This window comes from Myripristis murdjan, chromosome 1 (genome assembly GCF_902150065.1).
Source record: "Myripristis murdjan chromosome 1, fMyrMur1.1, whole genome shotgun sequence".
NCBI classification, from domain to species: Eukaryota; Metazoa; Chordata; class Actinopteri; order Holocentriformes; family Holocentridae; genus Myripristis; species Myripristis murdjan.
The window spans coordinates 14,381,402-14,404,300 of record NC_043980.1 but is presented as its reverse complement, the minus strand read 5'-3'; the positions used below and the strand labels follow the sequence as shown (position 1 = coordinate 14,404,300).

The following is a 22,899-nucleotide window of genomic DNA, read 5'->3' as shown; positions in this document are numbered from 1 at the left end:
TGCAGTCATGCGCACAAGACCGTGTGATGTCATGCCTCGAGAAGATGCTGGAGAATCTGGCCACAGTGTGTGTGTGTGTGTGTGTGTGTATGAAAGAGAGTATGCACATGTGAGACCAGTTCACCTTGTTATTTAACAGCAGGAAGTGTCTGCCCAAAACCAGGAAGCTCAAGCTGTCCCAGATGAGCCCTCCAGCTGTATCCTCAGCCAGATAACCCCCCCCCCACACACACACACACACACACACACACACACACACACACACATACACACACCTACCACCTCATCCCCAAAGGAGCACAATCAGCACTTCTCCAGGAAACGTTCACCTCTGGCAGAATGGTCCAGCCAGGGGCAAAATGTGTGCTGATGTGTGCTGATGACTTGATTCACTGCATCACAGTGAATATAAAAGTATACTCACAGACTGCTCATTTGAGTGTAATACATTTTACAATAAGCTAGACAGTTGAAAAAGAGATTTGTCTTTCCTTCGTAATGATTATATGTAGATTAGTGAGCCACTAGACTAACAATGCTAAACCAAATTAACAGTCGTGGCTTGGACCATTAGCCTCTGGAAGTGTGCTCTGCTGCTTCTCATGGTTGAATGATCACCCCCGACCCCCCCTTTCACATAGTGTTATTTTATTCATGTATATTGAGTTAGCTGTGGCGCTGACATAGCAAATGAGCCAATCCACATGAAATCTCAGCTTTTTCTCAGACCAGTCAAAATGAACGCAGATTTTTAGTTATCGCATTATCATGCCCTTGTAAAGAATTTTATTTTGATGCTGGTTTATTGAGTCACTCTTGGATCCATCACATCTCTGTGACTCAGGAACATGTTACGGGAAATGATGCTGACAAGCCTCTAACTGTGAAAAACAAGGCACAGGGGAACTGGCTGTGGGATATGCCAGTAAAACATAATCTGTAGAGCTTACTCAATATTTATTCAGTTTTGCTTTATATTTTGTTTCAAAAGCCTGAAAAACTCTGAGCTGATTTCCTTTTTCTCTTCCTTATGTTAGCCACACTTTGAGCTCACATCAATTGACGCAGTTTGATGTGTTGAGTGATATAAATTAGTGTTGATCAGTTTTTATAACTTTGTCCTTTGCACTGTCATTCAAGGGTGGGATAGCACAGAACCTCTATTCCTCTGCATCAGCTGCTGTTTATGTTTCCATAGTGTGTTATATTCTCCACCTGCCTCATCAGAAAGCAAACTTTAGATCCAAGGTAAATTTAATTTAAAGTCTTTGAAGTGCTGCTTGCCCTTCAACCATTTGGAAATTTAAGAAGTATTCAGTTTACACCATTAATAAGCGAATTACTGCATAGCAGAAAACTGAAGGGTCTTTTTTCGGACAAATGTGGATGCTAGGTACAGAGCAGGCGAGACGATTTCAGTCTGATCAGCCATGTCTTAAGTCAGAAAACATGTCAACTTCCCTGAGTTGTTGATGGCTTACCTCACGCAAGTCAATCTGCTAATGCACCAACCTTCCTAGATTCACTGGTAACTCATTCAATTAACAAACGTGATTTTCCGGATGCCACTGCAATATTGATGACTAGAGTCCAGGCCCTCTGAAAACGAGGCATTTATTCCTCCAGCAGAATTACACGAGACTGTCTAGAATAGGATGAAGAAATGTACATGTCAGGTTCACTTCATTTTCAGGGTTCATGTCTTGGAAATTCTAGAAAGTGGAATTTTTAAAGTCTATTCCAGATAGGGAACATCAGGGAATTTTAATCAATTTTTGGAGGAAAAACAGGAAAATAACACTGACTACAAGTGAAAAAGACTTATTGCAACAGTCAGTCAGACCTTTGTCAGGCAAAACCAATTTTTGGAACAAGCCATATAATATTACATCCTTTTTTCAGCTTCTGTTTAAAATAAAAAAGTTATAACTCGTTAGTCATCAGAAGTAGGCTTCTACTTATTGTTCATTGTGTGTATGTCATGTTCACTTCACACATGTTCCTGTAGAATAAAACAAAATAATAAACTAACAACACTTCTGATTCTGTGGTGTGTTTAAATTTTGGCTCAAGGAAAAAAAAAAAAAAAACAGCAACAATTAACTTCACTTATTATATAGCTGGTGTAAATTCAACATTTTAGTCAACGAAAGCCATGTAAAAGTCAGGGAATTTTATATTGGGCCTAGAGTGGGAACCTTGTATGATAATCCCTGGATTATCAGTCTCAGAGACAAGAGACAGTGTCAGGGCCAAAGTTTAAGCCCTGAATGTACAATACAACATCCAGTCAGTTCAGTGCAAAGGGAAGGAGTTTGATCACTTTTCTGTAATCCATGGACCTCTGACAGCCCAGCCAACCATGTGACTTCAGAGGAGGCCCCAGCCCATTTGGTGATGGTGGTGGTGGTGGTGGGCATTGATAATGGAAGAGAAACTGCTGTTTTCCCATGACATCACCACCATTATGCTTCCTAAAGGGCCCCTAGATGATTCTGACATGTTTCACTTCAAGCTGACGAGACTCATCAAATTGCAATAGTTCAGAGGTGCATAGTGAAGCATCGGATACTGTATTTTATGGCCACTGCTTTCAGTACAGCAGCACATATCGAACTCTTGACGTCAGGCAGGAAATAATTTGATGGCTGTTTTGTGTTGCCATCTTGCAGCGGCTCTTTCTTGATGCCAGGCATACTCAACCATTTACATTAGGTTTTAGTTACTTAGCTGGGGTTCTTGTAGATTTTTTTTTTTTTTTTTTACAGTAGAGTGGTCTATACAGTATCTGGTATAACACAACCTGGTGATAAAGTGATGATAAAGATGCTAAACATTAAACGCACATTAAACATACACTAAACGTATTATTATAGAGTCTATATGAATTTATCAGTCTGGCGATACATTATGCAGGATGAAAGGAAGGATACAGTCCAGGCAGGTTTCTAGTTCAAACTGTTTGGCTCTTTTCACACTTTGGTTCCTTTAGTCCAAAGCAAAGTGTGACAAGGGCTTTTGATACTGTGCACAAGCTTATATGGCTTTAATTTGTCATACTGCACAATCACTTTTTAGTATCAGATGGTCTGGCAAATTAAAAACTAATGCTAACATCAGCTCACTGTGCCAATGCTAGATGCTAACTTGCATTGCATTAACAGCATAATATGATAAAAACACTGTTACATATAAACAGAGCTACTCTGAGCATGAAAACAATGGTTGGTTGTGCTGTTGTCCATTTAATGATTACCCACACTGATAAATTTAGAAACATGAACAGGCCTTCACTCACGAGCCAGCCGAGCCTCAGGAGTAGCTACAGCTGGGTCATGAGGCTACCTCATGTTAACTTTGAGCGTTTGTCATCATAGCTGTTCTACTATTAGGACAGTGACAAGCAGTAAATTTATATTCAGATTATCTCTTATTGTCTGAGACCATACGACCCAGTGTCATGATTCAATGACTTGTCTTACACCCATCTAACGTGCCCTGCATATATTGCATGTGACAGCAGTATTCACTCTTGTGGTTGACATTACTGCGTTTTGGCAGGTATTTTGATGGGTACTTGACTGGTTTTGGAAATGTCACATCGACCCATGCCTAGCATATGCTTTTCAATTGTTCATGCATATCAGACCATTTTAGGCACAACTCATTCCCAGAGGATGTGACATCATCCTCTGTACAATCAGTTAGGATAGAAAAGCTACAATTTAAGTGGTAACTTGGCCTTTGTATTTATTGGTGTTTACCCTGCCCAGTGGAGCTTATGCTGGGAAAATAAACCCCATCTGTTGCCAGTCTCATTCGTGCCTCAAGTTTTTATTTTGGCTATTAAGTGCATCCAAAGGAAGGGAATATGTGTACACTTTATTAATTTGTTGCCTGCAAAGACTTCTGGCAGGAATGTTACTTGAGTACATTTGCGTGTGTATGTGTTTGTCTGACTTTGCCTCTGTGTGTCTGTGTGTGTGTGTGTGTGTGTGTGTGTGTTAAAGTACAATGACTTTTTATGTGCTTTCAAGAATTGTGATCTTGCCATCCACTGGTGGTATTTGCTGTATTTGAATTCTCACAAATAAGAAGGAGAAAAAAAACAATTCTTATGGAAAAGGGGCTTGGGGACAATCATGAAAAATTAAGTTCTCCTGATGTATTTCTTCTCAGAAACTATCAATAACAGATCTTATGGAAGCAGGGATTTAATAAATCTAGGCAAAGCTGTGCAAATTATTCTCAGCACCCTGCCAATTACCATGATAAAAACTGACATTAGAGTAGCCTTATCTCTCCAGTGCAGCAGTTCGACTTCAGTATTGCTTTTCCACATTTTTGACATTATAGTCCATTTTTCCTTGCCTCAAACATACCTGCGGTAAGACGCTATGAAGTCTTACATGACTGAAACACCCAGGGAAAGTAATTTGATTGTTTTCTTAAAAGACAAACCGCGTGCCGTGATAAATATGAGATTGGAAACATTTGATGGCAAGCATACAACCAAAATAAGACTGGCTTTGACATTTGAATTCCCAATTTGTTGATAAATTTTGATGTAAGACTTCATTTCAGTTGGAAATATGTTTTTGGCATGGCATTTCTGTCACTTCTCTATTCCTCTCAAGAAAGCCCATTGTTCGTAGAGGCATGTTGGTTGGCAGTTATGGTGTCAGATCTTGACAAAGTGCTTAGAAACTGTAGAGACTGAATCAGTGGCGAAATGCTGAGCTTTGATTGTTTTAATCCCCCTCATCCCCCCACCCCTCTTGTCTTCCACAGATCGAGAGGATCAATCAATTCTTTGCACGTGAGTAATTTCTTTGTTCAAGTCTTCTTTTTTCCCTGATTTTGCCAATACTGAGTGTGTAAACATGGATGTTTTGTCTGTTATTGCATGAATTTTAGTTTCTCTTTTCGTGTTATTTTAACATGCAGATGGTATTTGAGATAATGCCTTTCTGGTGCTACAACTTAATTCCATAATGGTCCTGGTTCAGACATTGCCTTCCTTCAAGTCCCCTCTTTGTCTCTTGAAAATAAAGACAGTCGTTCCAATTCATTTCCCCCTCTGGCTCATTTTATTAATTTGAATTAAATGAAACTGAACAGTAATGCATTCACTGCTAAATTACACAGGGTCGGAGGAGCAACAAAAAAGAACCAGCAACCCTGAGGCCTTCAGTTATTCTGAATAGAGAATGTCTTGGTGACACAGGCTAAATTGACACTACTTAAGTGAAAAGTGAGATATGAGGGTCTGAGAAATGCCTGACATTTCTTGTACTCAGGCCTCTGGCATCATTCCAGCACCATGTATCTACAGATGACAGGAATGTAGCCATAGAAAATGCCATGTCTAGTGGCATCTAGACATGAGTCAGTCTGACAGCCCTGTTGCTGGTGGTGTGTGAAATAGTATCCGGGGAAATTCATTATCTTTGGCTGGATACCTTTGAAACCTGCCTTTGACTTTGCTTTTCCATGACATCTCCATCCCAGAAATGCCCCTTTAGCTATGAGGGCTGTCCAACGTTTTTAGGAAAGGGCAGGAGACACCAAGGGGTCAAAACATTGTTTTCATACCCTTTGTCATTTACTGTAGGCCTCTTGGTATCAGTGCACAAGGGGAGTGTAACTGTTGGATCACAGGGATTATGAAAATATTTGTCACAGTGTGAGTCAGGGCTGCTAAAAGGATACAGTAATTTCATTCACCTGTTTTCACTCTGATCACATGTTTGTGGTGTACAGGTGTATTAATTTATGCTACAATGTCACATATATACCTACCATGTACACAAATACAGTAAAATAAATTTTTAATAATGGGCCACAAAAAAGGACACATTTACATTTACACACATATACTTAACTGATACATATTTTAACTGGTACATACTGATACATTCAAGTGGCTTTGCAGACATACACAAATTAATTTCACCCTTAATATGGCTACGCTGTCACAAACTGTAGAAGTCTCACAAGACAAGGCGATTAAGTCAGCCCTTAATGTTGACGCGGTATCTCTTATGCAGCGGGGCGGACCTGAGGAATCTAACACCCAGCAGTCCAAGGCCAACAACGGGGACATTGACGCAATCCCCCCATGAATACCCTCTGTTCACTGCAGCCACTGAGATTAACACCACTTACACACCACTCACCCAGTCTTGAGTCTTGACTTTCAGCCACATCATTCTTCACCCCACTCACTCCATCTGAAAGCAAAACAATGTTTTGGGCATACTTGGGGTGTGTAAATTTGCACTTACTGTAAAACCTCAGGTATGCTCTGAATCTGAAGAGTCACCCCCAGAGTTTATGCTTAGCTTGGTAGACGGGGAACATTGCTTTCTTGTTTTCCTAGGGCGTCGTCACTGTAGGACAGAGCAGTGAAAAGTAGGCTGCACGTTCACCCACCCTCAACCACAGCTGCTAAAATGAACACTCAGAAAATGTAAGGCAGAGAAAGATAAGTAGATGCTGAGATATGCTTCATTTTTCAGTTTGAGCCCAAAGTTTATTTTCAAGCAAATTCCTGTGTGCTGGAAATGACAGGGAATAGCTAGTGTTCTGTTTCACTCATTAACCATAATCTTACAGTAAAATGGCCATTGATTCTAACCTTTGCTCCCTTTGGTGTTTTGGTCCCCAAACACTGATCTATAAAGCTAAAAGGTGGCTAGTTGTGCCTTGCCTTATCGAGCCAGTTCTTTTAGATGAGCATGCAGCTGATGTGGCATAGATGTGAGGAGTTTATTCTAAACATTGACTACATTCAGTTTTTCCAAATACCCCGTTCTGATGAATATTTTCATGGTGTTTATCTCTTTTGTCTCACAGAGGTGAGTCAGGAGCTGGCAAGACTGAAAACACTAAAAAGGTCATCCAATACCTGGCACATGTCGCCTCCTCCCACAAAGGAAGGAAAGACCACAACATTCCTGTGAGTATTCAGCTCTCCCTCCAGCCCAGTGTTTCTCACCTAGCCTAGCAATCCCTGCTCTAAACCACAACCTTAACCAGCCCATTCATATGTGTTGAGACCTTAATTGCAATACTAATGTTAACTGTGTACTTGTCTAACGAGACATGCCGTATTAAAAATCAATGCTACCATTACAGCTTACCATGTGTTGGTACACCCCCACCCCCATGAGACTAGGTCAGCCTAATCCAATGGTATTTACAGTATATAGAGAATTAAGCCTTACATTGCCACATCGGTTGAAGGCTGTAATTGGAGTAATGATCACCAGAGGAAATCAATGGGCAGGTTGTCGTAGGAGGGAACTAGAGATTGACATGGACTGCCATGAGATGGTGCACAAGTTGCTTCAGTATACTCACCAGTATTGTCTGTTAAGGCCTCTTCCATGTGTTGATAGTTTTTCTTAAATGTGCAATGCATTCATCTACCTGTAATAGAGTTACACAAAATTAAAATGGTAAAATTCAAAGCATGGATACTCACCCAACACATATATTGGGCACCATGGCTTTGTGCACCAGATCTGTGTGCGCACAATCTAACAATTTGCATTTGTTTATTTGCAACAAACAGCCAGAGTCGCCTAAACCAGTGAAACTGCAGGCAAGTGTTTATGCTTTCTTATACACCATGTTTATATGCATGCTACACTAATATTTTTCACTCAAAGAAAACTGACTTTCTGCATAACTTGAGCCCATGGTGGGCATTTGATTAACATCAGCCTATGAGGGGCTCATAAAGTGTCAGTGGTTTCAGACCACAGTGGTCATTTCCTTTGTTTGTTTGAAGCATGCCTCTTTAAAACCTGACATTGTTTTGAACACTGAAAATCGCATATTTAGGATTTACTTGTCTTTCTCTCTGTCAGGCACAAAATCCAATTGTAAGTCAATTTAAAAACTAGCATGGATGTTCAAAACCCCTATTGTCATTTTTATGTGAATAATTTTTACTTCCATCAGCTGTGCCGTGCTGTACATTTGCTTGCCATAATTGTGATTCACTCTCAATGAAACATGATCACATGCATGTTCTTTTTTATTATGTTTTATATCCATAAGTTATGGCTTGGCAGACATCTTGTGGTACCTAACCATTTTTTTCCGATGCAGAAAAAATTGGGGCGATTTGCATTACATTGCTGAAAGAGGCCATAAACGTAATCTATATTGCAAATTCTTAAGATTAAAGCTGGTGACCACATCTATCCTGAAAGTCACAATGAAATTAAACCTGACTTATTTGTTGGCAATGTCAAAATACTGCCTTGCTTGACAGTTAATTCTGAAAGACATTCTTTTCATTTCATTGTAGTGTATTATTAATCGTGACCACAATTTTTAATTTTTAATCGTGACCACGTGGTGTACCAGTAAATGTAAATGAAAATTTCCAACCAGCAAAACAGTCTGATTTTTTTTTTTTTTTATAACATCCAAGCCCCTCTGCACTTCCAGCCAAACAAAACTGCCTTTCTCTCCCTAACACATTTAAATGATGCCTCTGTGTGTTGTATCCAGCCCCAAGATCCCACTTAAACAGGAAATGTGCCAAATTAAGGAAGCAAGTTCCTCTCTAAGTTCTGTTTCATTGGGACATCAATAAAAGGGTCAGTTGGGGGTCATCGTTAAGAGGCCGGGAGTGTTAAAGAGCAAATTAACTTGCAGTAGTTAAAACCAGCAGTACTCGAGGTCCCGAGGATCAGGAATGAGAACCACTACGATATTATAGTAATATCTGCTGGAACATAGCTGTTTGCTTTAATACTAGCTGCTGTGTAAATTGTGCTTGCTTGTATAGATATGTGCTTAATCCACAGGTGCAGTGAGCCATAGTGCTGCAGAATAAGAATTTGAAAAAGTTATTACCATTCGAGAAATTGCCTTTTCTGTTATTGCTTGCTGTATGCTGTAGTCTAGGCCAGTGGCATCCAGTCATGTGCCATTGAGAGTCTAGATTATGAAGGGTTTTCTTCTAGCCAATCACTACACCGGCTTATTTTGCCAATTAGCTTTTCCCTCTCTCTGGTTAAAGCTATGAAATCAGCATGTGTAGTCTTTGGTTGCAAAGAAAACCTACAGCCTCCTTGGCCCTCCATGAGGCTTGATTAGATGCCACTGCAGTAGGCCCAGTTTACCAAGCACTGCACCATAACGTCTTCATCCCCTCCATCAAAATCCATTTGCATCCTTGCTTCGTAAGCATAATTTAGTCCAGTTTAGATTCCTGTAAATGTCATTTCATTTGCACTGTATATATTTGTTTGTGTACTTGTACCCATGACATTAACACAGTCTGTTAATTTTCATGATAACAATTGAATCTACAGAGTGGACCCCTGTTCTATGTGAGTAGTATGTAGTTCCTTTCACTGTTTTTGCTTTACTCAAACTACCATGGGCACAATCACTCAATCATTCAATCAATCAATCAGATTTTATTTGTATAGCACTTTTCATGCAAACAAATGTAACACATAGTGCCCCACACAATAAAACAATAGAGTAAGTTCCCCACATATACACTCAAAAAAATATGTGCATAATAAATACACATACACACAACGTATGCAAGGCCACATAAGAGGGGTGCTTTATCCACTTTGTTTCAACAGTCTGTTCCCGCTCCTAATCCTTTCATGGTGGCAATTAGATGCTTCTCTTTCTATCTGTCCTCACACACCAAGTTTTACTATATCGATCGCACTGCATGATCTGTACTTAAGTGTACTCACCTTTGTATGTCTGTATACTCTGCTTCTCTCAAATCTTTCTTATGTAGTTATAAAGTGAGGACATTCATCCATAGAAATCAAACATTGCTTTAAAGCTAATTAGACAAACTGATGATCAACCTCTAATTTGACAGATCTTAATTTTATAATAATTTGCACTGAATCAAGTTGACAATGCATTTGTAAAATTTTGTACTCTGCCAAACACACTGAGCAGAACCTGCTGTTGGCACTTAACCACTAAGATCTCCCTGCATCCATTTCAATCCCCGGTGAGCCAGCTGAGGGTGTCCCCTTGCCAAAGAACAGTCTTTTATTAAGAGCCCTCATTTAACCCACTGCAGGACTCCAGCTGGAGCAGGGAGAGCCAACAGGACTAATGCCCAAACCTCTCCACTGGGAAGAGATACCCATCCAAAACTTAGAACAGACCTCCACTTCTCTGCTGACCTGGCCATACCTCCCAGCAGAGAGGAACATTGTGGATTAAATCATCTACGCTTTTTACTTCTAAATAAACCTTCTGTCGCAGGGTGCTATGTATTTTAATACTAGTATACTTTAGCAGAAAGCCTATGCTTATACAATGAGATATTTAGCCTACATTTAAGCTAAGTGTGATTGAAGTGGTGCACTGGCCAGCATCTGATGAGTTTCCAAGACAGCTCTTTTTAATCACAACATCTAACTTTATTCTGAAGAGGCTTATTCAAAGCCTCCTTTCCCCTTTCTCACATGAAGTTGGAGTCAATATAGATGCTCTGTTGGTCAATACAGTGCTCCACTCATATTGGCTTGCCCTTGACCTTCCAACTGCAAACACAGGTTTAAAAAAATTGTGCCATTTCCACTGAGAATTTTCTGGTGCTCGCTGGTGGAAAGAGCAACTTGTAATATCTGTCTGGCCTGGTGGCCTGCAGAGCAGATGTTGAGCAGTGAGCACACATCCCCAACTGGCCTCTGCCTTGGAAGATTTAGTGGCACAGTTCTGACTGATCCTCTGTGGCTCTGCTCAATCTGTCCTAAAGCACTTTTCCATGACCTGCCAAAGAGCCTGTACTTTGATAAGTGAAAGAGAAGTAGCTACCAGATGCAAATGTTGTCTCTAAAGGTGGACAAGTCAGGAAAGTGAAGCGATTAGAGGCAAGGGATGTATCTAAAAAAGGACTGAGGTTATTTGAAATGTTTACTGCTAATGTGCATTCTCTCAGCAGTAAATGATATCTTCCAGATTCGCTAGTTGTCATCACAGCTTCACAGCGATTAGCCATCTCAAGTGGAGGAGCCAGTTTCTGGCCACCGTCAGATGCCTGACATGTTTTCTCTGCAGCAGGAATGTGGGTCAGCTTCTAATGCTGCTAAATAGGACCCCCGCTGGTGTTTGTAATCTGCTCTTTGTTTCTACCCGTGCCCAGTAGCTGAGACGAATGAGTTGAGGTTGCCAATGAACGGCGTTGTCTGTCAAGCTGCACCACAGGACTGTGTTTATATAGAAACACAAAATTGAGGGGTTGAATCCTTTGCCCTCTGTGGGCTCTGCCACCACACTGATAGCTGGAAAAGGAACCAGCTTATCCAGTTCAGTCCTGCTTCACTCCAGATGCACAAAAACTCAATTAAAGCAGCTCATCATGGTCTCTGTCCCAAGATCACGCTACATTCCTCACGTCCTGAGCACAATGTTGATTTCTCTCTCGTACATCCCAGTTTTCTCTCATATGGAAAATGGCCTCGTCAAACCAACAGTGTGTGTAGCTATTTTTGATGTAATGGGAAAATATTCTGCCTAGCCACAAAAAGAGAAATACAGCCCCAGAAGAGATTGTTTTTCTTTCAGCCATTTTGGATTCCCTCGTCATGACCAGCCACACAATGTGGCTTGGATGGGAACATAATGGGCCACCTGTCCAAACATGTGCACCAGTCACCTATTTATTCAGCCTCTTAAACTGTCCAGTCTGACAGTAGGTGTGTAAACAGAGCCAAGTGTCTCTCTCTCTTCTCCCTGAGGGGAGTTCAGTGTTGTGGATAGATTCTTCCTGATAGGATAGAGTGGCCGACTGGCCTCTATCACCGCTAAATGCCCCATTTCCCCAGGAACTCTCTCAATCACTGCTAAGTAACGGGACAAGTCTTTCGTGTTTAGTCGACCAGAGCAGAGCTCAGCTTAGCATCTTTCCACACAGTTCAAACCTCGAGGAAATAAAACAGTTGTAAATGGAATGGAAAAGGTTATAGAGAGGTTGCCATTAGGTTTTTTTCTTTGTTTGTTTTTTGTAAAGCTCTACTGTCCTGAATGAGAGTAATTGTCCCTCACAATTGAAGATGAGGGAAGGGACTATTGAGTTTGATCCATGTGTTTGTGTGTCCAGCCATCTGTGTTACGTGGTTTTTGACCCTTTGTTGGCCCATTTGGATGGAAATTGAGGGAACTTACAGTAGCGTTAGGGACACTGGGATCCAAGATCCCATAATTATTAAATTATTACCATTACTCACAACACCGCCTCCATGCCAACAAAGCCCTAAGCTTCACTCTCAGTATCTCAGAAACTGCTTTGTCAAATTTGATCACCTTTTTTGGGAATCATGCATTTTTAAATCGATATCCATTACCTACAAAAGTAAATGCATAAGCCCACTAAAGCACCACCAACAGGCCAAAAAGTCCCAAACTTCAAGCAGATTGATATAAACAATAGCTATATATTTATTTACTTTGACATGATCTTAGTTTGAGCTGTACTATGTACTTTGCTTTGGTCATATTTGGAGTCACCTTGTTACCTACAGGTTATCTTGCCACCATGTTGTTTTGTGTGGGGGAGTCTCAATGCTTTTCTGTGCAGGCCTACCTGTCACTATCTATGACCATGTCTTTATTGTTGTTATTATTTTTAACATTTGATGGAGATTTGCTTAAAGATAATTTTAAAAAATGTATTTTTATATGTATTTGCTCCCTTGGGAGGTTTACAGTGGGTGCAGGGAGGCTTAAATGACAGGGTGGAAAAGATTTAAAAAGCACTTCAAATATGTAGCTGTTCTCCATTTTCAGTTTTGAGGCTTATTACAGAGCATCCCACTTTCAGTCTCACTATCAGCATTATTGTATGGCTTGAGCCCGACTGGAGACAGTGAGCCTGTAAAGTTATTTTAGTAACATGACGGTCTGTCATGGTTCTTTTCTTCACCTACTTTGGCTTTGTTGGTGAAATCTATATTTAAGGCAATATGTAGGGTCTCATTGTACGGTACATAGCACATGAAAAATCTTCAGATGTCTGCTCTCTTTGTCTGCATGAGTGTTTTATTTATTTTTACCCAATGTGCTTTATTTGTGAGTGGTTCACAGTTTCTTTCTCATCATTTTGTTAGTTGCTTTTATTTCTTATGTGGTTAGTGAAGCACTGATTTGACACACTGCTTCGTTTTAACATCCTTTTGTCTGTGTGTGTGTGTGTGTGTGTATGTGTGTGTGTGTGTGTGTGTGTGTGTGTGTGTGTGTGTGTGTGTGTGTGTGTGTGTGTGTGTGTTTCCAGGGCGAACTGGAACGTCAGCTCTTGCAAGCCAACCCCATCCTGGAATCTTTTGGGAACGCTAAGACTGTGAAAAATGACAACTCATCACGTTTTGTAAGTACAAAAAACATATAAATAAATAAATCCACGAAGCAGTGCTGCATACTTAATATGGACTTCAAAATGTTTCCTGCAGCGTATGTGACTTGCTACATGCTTCTCCCGTCACGGCACTGCCTCGGTTGATCTTACAGAATAATCTGACACCTGAATGAGATTTAGCTGGGATTTGTTGGCATCGTCTAGAAAATTCCTCTAATTTCGAGGCTGAGTGAGGGTAAAACTGATGGAAAGGAATTTGATTATCTTTTTCCTGTAAGCAGTTACACAGGGGCATTCAGGCCAGACAGAGGCGCCTGCTTGTCATTAATGATGCCTTTGATATACTGGAGCCATGCAGACAGGAGGCAGCTCTGCTCAATATAGACCATACCGCTCACTGCCATGGAGCAGTGACAGGGAATGCTGTGCAATGCATGTAATCTAGATTAGTATAGTTTAGGCCAGTGATAGACAACCGTGGAGGGCCAAGAGTCTGCAGGTTTTCATTCCAGCCAAAGGCGACACCACATGATTTCACCGATTAGCATTAATTCAACCAGGGAGGAGGAACTAATCAATAAAATCAGCTGCTGTAGTCTTTGGCTGGAATGCAAACCTACAGTCTCTTAGCCCTCAATGGCCCCTACTTTAAATTATGGAGGAAATTGTTCATGTAACCTAAATGATGAGAAGTTCTTGTTCATTATTCAAAATCACTGTACTTCTTGTCTTTTAATTGTATCATACTGTATCACAAGAAATAACGATACCAAATTATTGTGATACACTTATTCTGTTTTACAAATGAATGACATTTTTTTTAAATCTCTCACAAAATGACATCTTAAATTAATCCTGTGTATTACCAGTGAAGATGCATAATAAGAATGTATCTTAAACACACTTATACACTTAAGTAGTCCATTATCTCAACGCCTATATGTTATTTTTATTTTGAATTTTAGATGCTCATCTCCTTGTCTTATGTCCTTCCTGAATCTCCATCTCCTTTTGTCACCGCAGGGGAAATTCATCCGGATCAACTTTGACGTCACTGGATACATAGTTGGGGCCAACATTGAAACTTGTATCGTTTTTGGTGCTGTTGATGCAAATAGCATTCATGCGAATGCTATTCACTGCACTCACTGTAGTTGAGATATTTGTAAAGAGACTCGCTATGAGCTGAACTTGGAAAGACACAACAAAACTTAAGTAAACTGGAAAATATCCATTTGCATTCCAGCTGTAGAAATTTGTCATTGTCAAAGCAATTCATGCTTGGAAATATAGATTATTTTTTTCCTGTGACATTGAAGAATTTGGCATGTATATAAGGTACTGTCTCAAATTTTCAAACACTAATTAAGATTTTGTTTGATATGATACTGTTTGGAGTGATTTTCATGTTCAGAGCTGTAAACACTTTAATGACATAAAGCGCAAACCACATGCTCAAGCGTTGAATAAGTCCACAAAGTCACCTTTGCATTTATTTTCACTGGAGCCACACCAGAAAATATCCCTTCCATGATATCATAGACAAGAGTCTGTGCTTTGTGTTCCTGCTCTGGGATACAGTTGGCTATATTTGCTATCACTGCAACCATAGAAATAGCAGGTTTATAGTAGATTTTGCCTATGAAATAACTAGTAAATTAATATACATTAATTACCCAACAAATTGGAATATTTCTCTATAGGGGTGCAGCTAACAATTTATTTTATTGTTGATTAATCTGCTGATTTCTTTAAATTAATCATTTAGACTATGACGTGTCAATAATAATGGCATGCTAATAATGTAAATATATCCCAAAGTGACGCTTTCACATTGCTTCTTTGTTCTGAATAGAAGCGAAAACCGTATCAATTTTATGACACTAGAAACAACTGAGAATTGTATTTATTTATTTATTCATTTATTTATTTATACTTGGTAATAACCTAAAACAATGATGATTAAATAACTTATCATCTCAGCACTATTGCAGTGCTGAGAGTTGAGTGTTGAGTTGAGTGTTTCCTTGACCATCTTGTGTCAGACCTGTTGGAGAAATCCAGAGCCATTCGTCAAGCCAAAGATGAACGCACCTTCCACATCTTCTATCAGCTGCTGGCTGGGGCTGGAGAGCACCTCAAATGTGAGTAAAGTAATGCTGTGAGGCTACAACACCATCAGGGAATTAGTTTCAAGGTATCATTACTCTGGATGGAAGTAGATTTTGGCAACGTAAAGTACAATGCATAAGTGCTGATAATAACATTAAACATATCCATTGCATACAACTGCCAGCAAACAAAACTTTACTTCACTCATTATCACTGTCTCACATACAAGAATAATAGTTTAATTATAATCATAATTAGTTTATTTTGGTTTGTTTTTGCTCGCCCAGATCGAGCTGCTGTTCTGTCATTAGGGCCAGTACATGATTTGACTTGGTTAAAAGTGCTGTTTGTAGCACTTACGTGCAGACCTTAATCCACTAGAGTCCAGGCCCTTGAACACACTAAATCATAACTCAACCCTGTGTCTAAATGTTCTCTCCATTTCCTGTGCTCAGCCGACCTGCTTTTGGAAGGGTTCAATAACTACCGTTTCCTGTCGAATGGTAACATCCCTATCCCGGGCCAGCAGGACAAAGACAACTTCCAGGAGACTATGGAGGCCATGCACATCATGAGCTTCTCCCACGATGAGATCCTGGGTAAGGCTTCCGCGACACCTAGGTTATTCAAACAGGGTTGATTTCACTTGTCCTGGTTTCCTGAGATTTATTTTTTGGGCATTTCTGCTTTATTGTACAAACACAGTGGAGAGAAAACAGAAAGTCAGGACAGAGAAAGGAGATCACATGCCCAGGCCACCGCGACTACTTTAGCCTCATGCACTTGATAGACACTCTTCACCCTGAGCCACTGGGACAGCCCAAGATAGACTGCAGATTAAATCAAAGGATTTTTAGAAACATTTTGCACTTATCACTGACGGGGCCCCCTTTTATTTTCTGATTCTGAGAAATGTACACCAGCTTGCTGTTATTATTTGTACAGGTTAGTGGTATTCTTTTTTGCACCTTAAAATGAGCCAAGATATTACTTTTAATCTTAAATGAGACTAACATTTTAATGAAGGCTTTAATTCGTCCATGTCCATGAAACCAAACCACATTTTTAGTTCAGCTTGTAAATAACGCACATTCATACAACCAGATGATGATAGATTTTGATTTCTTTTATCTCTTGTGTTTGCAGCCATGCTGAAGGTGGTGTCATCGGTGCTTCAGTTTGGCAACATTGTCTTCAAGAAGGAGAGGAACACGGACCAAGCCTCAATGCCTGAGAACACTGGTAGCTATCACAACAATTACACATACACACACACACAGTTATCCCATTATATCGGATAGCTTGGAGTCCACAGGTCAAGACCTTCTTCCAACTTCCCTTCATCGCTTTTCCGGCCTGCCTCAAACTCAACACTGCCCACAGAGCAGAGGGACTGATGATTTATCCCATATCTTTCCCCAGGCCTTGTCAACCTGCCACTCACCCACATCATTATTAAGATCTACTCCTAAAGAAACAGAGCAAAACCTCCTAGCCCCTCACATGTGGTGCTGCAATTTTGATATTTCAAGCGGAGACAGGGAACAAGACTAATGCCAGTGACGCAGTTTGGCCAGATATTCCCAAATGTGAAAAACAGAATCCAGGACTGGAGCAGATGGTTTTTAGTAGTGGAGCTCAGCAGTTGTGTTGGCTGATCGGTACCAAATTCCTCTGTAAAGGAGCCGATCTTTTACCCATTTCAACTTTTCCATAAGTTTTTGTCATGGCAGATATGACTTGTTTCCCAGTTCCCTTTCATATGAAAATGCAATGTCTGATAAGTCTTAATATTTGTAGAATCTATGTGGACATGTTGCCTTGTGTTTTTACTGGAATGCATGGGTTCAGGGCCTCCCTAGCTTTAAGAGGCACTTGGGTAATATAATAACAAATTCACCCCTAAGTTTGAGGGGTTATGTGCACACAGCAACACACTAGCTGTCAGCTGATACAAGTTTTTCATTGGCTGGTGCCAGTTTTAGACAGCATGGTGGCCGTTGGCTGATATGTAATTCCACTGACATGTTTTTTGTATCTGGTAAAATACAGCAATTTAATGAGAATTATAAATGAGACACAAAATTGCTGAATTTTAATGAACATTTATTTAACAATGGCTGCTTTGTCTCTGTTTGCCTAATCTGCCATCTGTCTGCAGTGCACTTATACTAAATTAAAAAAAAAAAAAAATGTATCAAGTAAATTAATGTCCACAGGTAATAAAAAAAATTAAACTTTATTTTTCATTCATAAGTTGTTTTTTGTTTTGTTTTTTCCTACAAAGTTTAAGTACACTTAATACAGCATTTATCAGCAGATAGCAGCATCTCCATGTTTCTGAGAGAGAACAGTTTGTATACTAAATTTGTAAACTTGCATAAATAAGTTAACAAATATAAATAATGTTGCACACCGCGGCACCGAGCATGAACATGTACAGGTGGTTTGTCACTTGTCTATCGCTACATCTCGAGTTGTAACGTGCAGCAGTACTGGTCCTGTCAGTTAGTCAGATGCAGTCTTTTATTAGATTATCAGAACAAAATTTAAGTAGCTTAGATTTGTGTGTACCTATCTTTATTACTTTACTGCCTCCTCTCACTCTGGCCTCGTTTCATCCTAATTTTGTTAATTCCTCACCCTCTTTTCATCCCTGTTTCCCAGCTGCCCAGAAGCTATGTCATCTGCTGGGTATGAATGTAATGGAGTTCACCAGAGCCATCCTCTCCCCGAGGATCAAAGTGGGAAGGGACTATGTCCAGAAGGCCCAGACCAAAGAACAGGTCCGTTAGCCACGCTTTTAATGAATAACACTGCGCCTACTCTCTCTTGCTGCAAGCTGAGATCTTGAGTAACAGTAATAAAGTTCTGTTATCTAGTATGAAACATCTTATAATTATCCAGCAGAAGTTTGTTTTAGTTTGCCTAGTCTCTTCTCACAATACTTGCACTGTATTTTTTCTTTTGCTTAACACTGGAGCAAAGTGATTTTAGTTTTATCTTTTGGGAAACCACACTAAGGTACGCCTCCTCCTCTTAAATGATTCATCCTGACTGAATCAGCAGGGCCACAGCAGACCTCTGATCATAATAGCTGCCGCACTGTGGATATGGCTCTGGTCCAACTATTACAAATGAGCCTTACAACAACACAAGTCTGACTTGAAAACAGCACTTTGAACATCAATGGCAGACTATCTTGCCAAGATTTGTTAGTGAAGTCCACTTATACAGCATACAATGGATTTCCTAGTGAACATCGGCATGAGGCCTGAATTATGTTGATTTAAATCTTGACCATTTTGCACTACATATTCCCTGAGGTGGAGACCCATTCAAAACAGCTCACATCTCTCATACCTCTGTTCCTGTTCTTATCTTTCTTTACAACCCTACCTGACATCTTTTCTTTTTCTTTCTTTTTCTTTCTGTCTTTCTTTCTTTGTCTGTCTGTCTATATTTCTTTCTTTCAATATGTCTCTCATTTTTGCTTTCTGTTTTGTTTCTTCCACTGTCTCACCATTCCCTCATCACTCTTTTTCACTGACTCTCCATTGTCTGTCTCCTCCCAGGCTGATTTTGCTGTTGAGGCCCTGGCTAAAGCAACATATGAGCGTCTGTTCCGCTGGCTGGTCCATCGCATCAACAAAGCTCTGGACAGGACCAAACGGCAGGGCGCCTCCTTTATAGGCATCCTAGACATTGCTGGTTTTGAAATTTTCCAGGTATAGAATGAAAATCCCCTTACCTTGTCTATGTCCTCTAGATTGCATGTGCAAAGAATTGGCTTCGATCCATACATTTTCATTTTCTTTTTAAATATAAAATTTGCTTTAGAGGTTAGCCCTTTTTGTTTAAATATTATCAGTGCATTGCTCCCAGGGCCGGCTTGGCCCAGCCATTGTTGATATAAAGCTGTTTTTTTAGTAACACTAAATGAACTTTAGTAAAAAAGAGTGGCTGAAATTCCCTGTGAGCCTCCCTGAAAGCTGTGGGGCTCCTTTGCCAAAGGCCTTGAAGGCAGGTTTTGTACTGTCACGGTTATTTGCTTATTTTAAGCCATAGTATGGGAAAATAAGTCACAGTCTCCTATGGATCATATGGGCAAACAAAATATAAATCAGATCCTTTTGGAGATATGCTCTTTTGTGGTATTGTTTATAAAACCCCAAAAACGCTTAATCCATGGTTTCACAAAAGAAAACACTGGCCTTGAATTCTAGTTGTAAGTGCAGCCTTTTGTTTCACACAATGCTAAAAAATGTATTGTTCAGTGCTGATAGTTTTTGGTAAGCTTTTGTTCCTTCACGGATACTTGGGTTTTGGAGTCTGGTTATCTATGAGCATTTCCATTGAAAATGTATCTTTACCTTGTGTTTTTCCCCCCTCCTATAGCTGAACTCATTCGAACAGCTGTGCATCAACTACACCAACGAGAAGCTGCAGCAGCTCTTCAACCACACCATGTTCATCCTGGAGCAGGAGGAGTACCAGAGGGAGGGCATCGAGTGGAGCTTCATCGACTTCGGCCTCGACCTCCAGCCCTGCATCGACCTTATTGAGAGGCCGGTTAGTATGGATGTGTAGCTAGTTACCAAGTTAACACTGACTCGCATAAAATGATTTCATTATAGACGAAGTCACCTTCTCCACTTACCCTCTTAGCTGTTTAGTAATTCGAGAGGAAAACCACAAAATAATATGCTCTAAACCTTTTTTTACTCTTAGTTTTGCTTATACAATGTTTGGAGTATTCTCCCTAATATTTCCGACTGTGTGCCTGAATGTAGTGTTATCTAAAAAACATTTTAAAATAAATAAAAAGTAACATTTGAAGAAAAGTCTTTTTTAAAAAAGTCAGTCTTAGGGGTAGGTTGTGCTGCATTTACCACTGAGTCTGCCTCATTCCTGTTCTCTTTATCCTGTGTTGTTGTGCCTTCAGGCAAACCCTCCAGGAGTGCTCGCCTTGCTGGACGAGGAGTGCTGGTTCCCCAAGGCCACAGATAAAACCTTTGTTGACAAACTGATCCAGGAGCAGGGCACACACACTAAGTTCCAGAAGCCCCGTCAGCTCAAAGACAAGGCTGATTTCTGCATCATCCACTACGCTGGCAGGGTACTGTGCTGTCATTAATTCTTTGAGGAAAAATACAGGGCAGGTTTTCTCGTTCAGTTTAGTCGAGGACACACTGTTGAGATCATTTGCTTTATAAGTCATGTCTCGGCTAGGTTTTCATGAGAAAAGGGACTTTCCTCGGAAATTACAGTTTACAGGAAAGATAGAGTTTCCAGTGTTGATGGACACTGTTGGTCAAATATGTTTTTTTAAGTAAGGGAGAGTGTGGGTCAAAAAAAAAAAAAATCTCCAGTGATTTTAGCTAAGGGCTTGGCTCTTATGAACATGCACTACATTTCATTGCCTAGTTTTCCCAGACTCATTTCCTCATCAAAATGTTTGATGATCCCTGTAGCTATTATGATGACTACAGCTGATATCATAATGCTAATGTTTCCTCATTACTTTATATACTCAAACTTTCAGTCGCTTTACCATTATCTTCCAAATGACTTCCAGTAAATGCCATATAGTTGATAAGCTTCGATATACTGGAATGGTTGTTCTGTTTGAACTCCATTTGACATACTAAATGTCATGCATACAGCTCCTTTACCTCATGTATTTGTTTTGGAATTTTACCAGGTTCTTTATCTCTGTCTACATGCATATTTGTCAAGATTCCTCTTCACTGTCTTGATCTTGCCCAGGAAGTGTCAAACAGCACAGTCAGAGAAAAATTGCTGCCTGTCAGATGAGACAATGATGCAAGGCTCTCTTGTGGTGAATTTCCGAGGAATTTTTAATCCTGGTTTGATTTATGTGACTATGTATAGGACCACTTGGACAGTATCAGTGGTGTTACACAACAGAACATAGTGCTTGTCCAGCAGGCAGGCCTGCTGAGCAACACATCTGCTTACCATTATGTGGACTGAGTCATTAAATGCCACAATATGCAAAAACTGGAAGACATGGACTATAAAAATGTCTGGCTGCTGAGGACTCTCTAATGCACAACTGCAGAGCAATATCGTCAAGGCATGTTGCAGGTTACATGGCGGTTTACCCTGAATCACTACAATAAAATGTGACCTGTATGTTATGTCTTTGTTATTTTACATATCTAATATTCATTCTGAGCAACTCATCGAAAATTTTTACCACTCAAATACCAAAAATGCCCTGCGAAATATTTGTCAGCCTTATGATAAGATTTCAGAATAATTCAGAATAGTTTCACTTGATATTTTTTGTGAGTAGACTTGCAGTATACCTGAAGATTATGTTTTTAAAAAAAATCCTCAACCCATCAAATCTCTTGCAGGTGGACTACAAGGCAGATGAGTGGCTGATGAAGAACATGGACCCCCTAAATGACAACGTGGCCACACTCCTGCACCAGTCCACTGACAAATTTGTGGCTGAACTTTGGAAAGATGGTAAGCTTACCTTTTTCAAAAGATTTGAACTGGTTCTAGGCAGGCAAATCTGTTATAATAACATGTCCTGTAAAATGTATATGTATGTATCTGTTTGTGCGTTTACTTATTCAATTAACAAGCATGTCAGTATGTTCTCTGACTCAAGCCTACTAACAACAGCTATCTGCCTTGTGGAGCCAGGCCTATATATGTGTTATTTCCTCAAGTTAATGTCACCACCCTCCCTTCCCTGTCTCTCTCTCTGTGTTATAGAGATTCAGACCATTCAAAGGGCTTCATTCTATGACAATGTCACTAGTCTGGATGAGCCAGAAGGTGAATGACTGGGCCGTGCTGTAGCAGACCTGGGCCAAAATAGTTGTTGAATCCATCTCAAATTCTTGATTGGTCAAGCTGGCCTAAAGGGCTTGGCAAATGAAACAGAAGTAATGCCCAAGCAGGTCAACTACTTGAACGTTTTTTTTTTTGTTTTTGTTTTTTTTAACATATTTTTGCCCAGATCTGGCTGTATGTTTCATGCTTCAGCCGGTGCTGTGTCTGTCTTAGCTACAGAGGCTCCCATTTGCTTCCCGGCTGCATGGCAACCTTGTCTCAGCCAAAAATAGTAGTGACTAGTGAGTAGCTAGCTATCATAGTTTAACTAGAGAATAGTGCCAATTGTTCCCTTTAGCCTAACCAGCGTGCTGTGATTTGTTTCAGTATTTTTTGGGCCAGATGTGGATAAAGGGTCTTATGATCTTTGTACAGCTAAAAGCCCTGTAGCAAAAGTTGAAAATCTAGTGCAGTTCTCTGGAGTCTTCATATTTTTGTGTTTTGTTTTTTTTCTTCTTTTTTTTCCCGCTTCCGAGACGATATTTATCCTTAAGCGAATTAAGTATTTGAAGCTTGACTGAAGAAAGATTAATGGCATTAATTTC

General features: G+C 40.1%; 1 protein-coding gene across 6 annotated transcripts in view; it reads left to right on the top strand.

The window, feature by feature from the left end:
- The window catches only part of LOC115356417 (myosin-10), a 63,060-nt gene that overhangs the window by 15,557 nt on the left and 24,604 nt on the right, over positions 1–22,899 (top strand). Inside the window, exons 3-17 of one of the 6 annotated variants that reach the window (XM_030047612.1) lie at positions 4,792–4,819; positions 6,859–6,961; positions 7,580–7,609; positions 9,339–9,356; positions 13,286–13,378; positions 14,390–14,453; positions 15,412–15,510; positions 15,934–16,077; positions 16,625–16,720; positions 18,146–18,264; positions 19,054–19,206; positions 19,877–20,050; positions 20,424–20,597; positions 21,865–21,979; positions 22,235–22,297. In XM_030047612.1, the coding sequence (XP_029903472.1) occupies positions 4,792–4,819; positions 6,859–6,961; positions 7,580–7,609; positions 9,339–9,356; positions 13,286–13,378; positions 14,390–14,453; positions 15,412–15,510; positions 15,934–16,077; positions 16,625–16,720; positions 18,146–18,264; positions 19,054–19,206; positions 19,877–20,050; positions 20,424–20,597; positions 21,865–21,979; positions 22,235–22,297 (1,473 nt within the window). The remainder of the gene's footprint in view (positions 1–4,791; positions 4,820–6,858; positions 6,962–7,579; positions 7,610–9,338; positions 9,357–13,285; positions 13,379–14,389; positions 14,454–15,411; positions 15,511–15,933; positions 16,078–16,624; positions 16,721–18,145; positions 18,265–19,053; positions 19,207–19,876; positions 20,051–20,423; positions 20,598–21,864; positions 21,980–22,234; positions 22,298–22,899) is intronic. The other 5 variants (XM_030047970.1, XM_030047766.1, XM_030047687.1 and 2 more) reach the window with 5 other exon arrangements.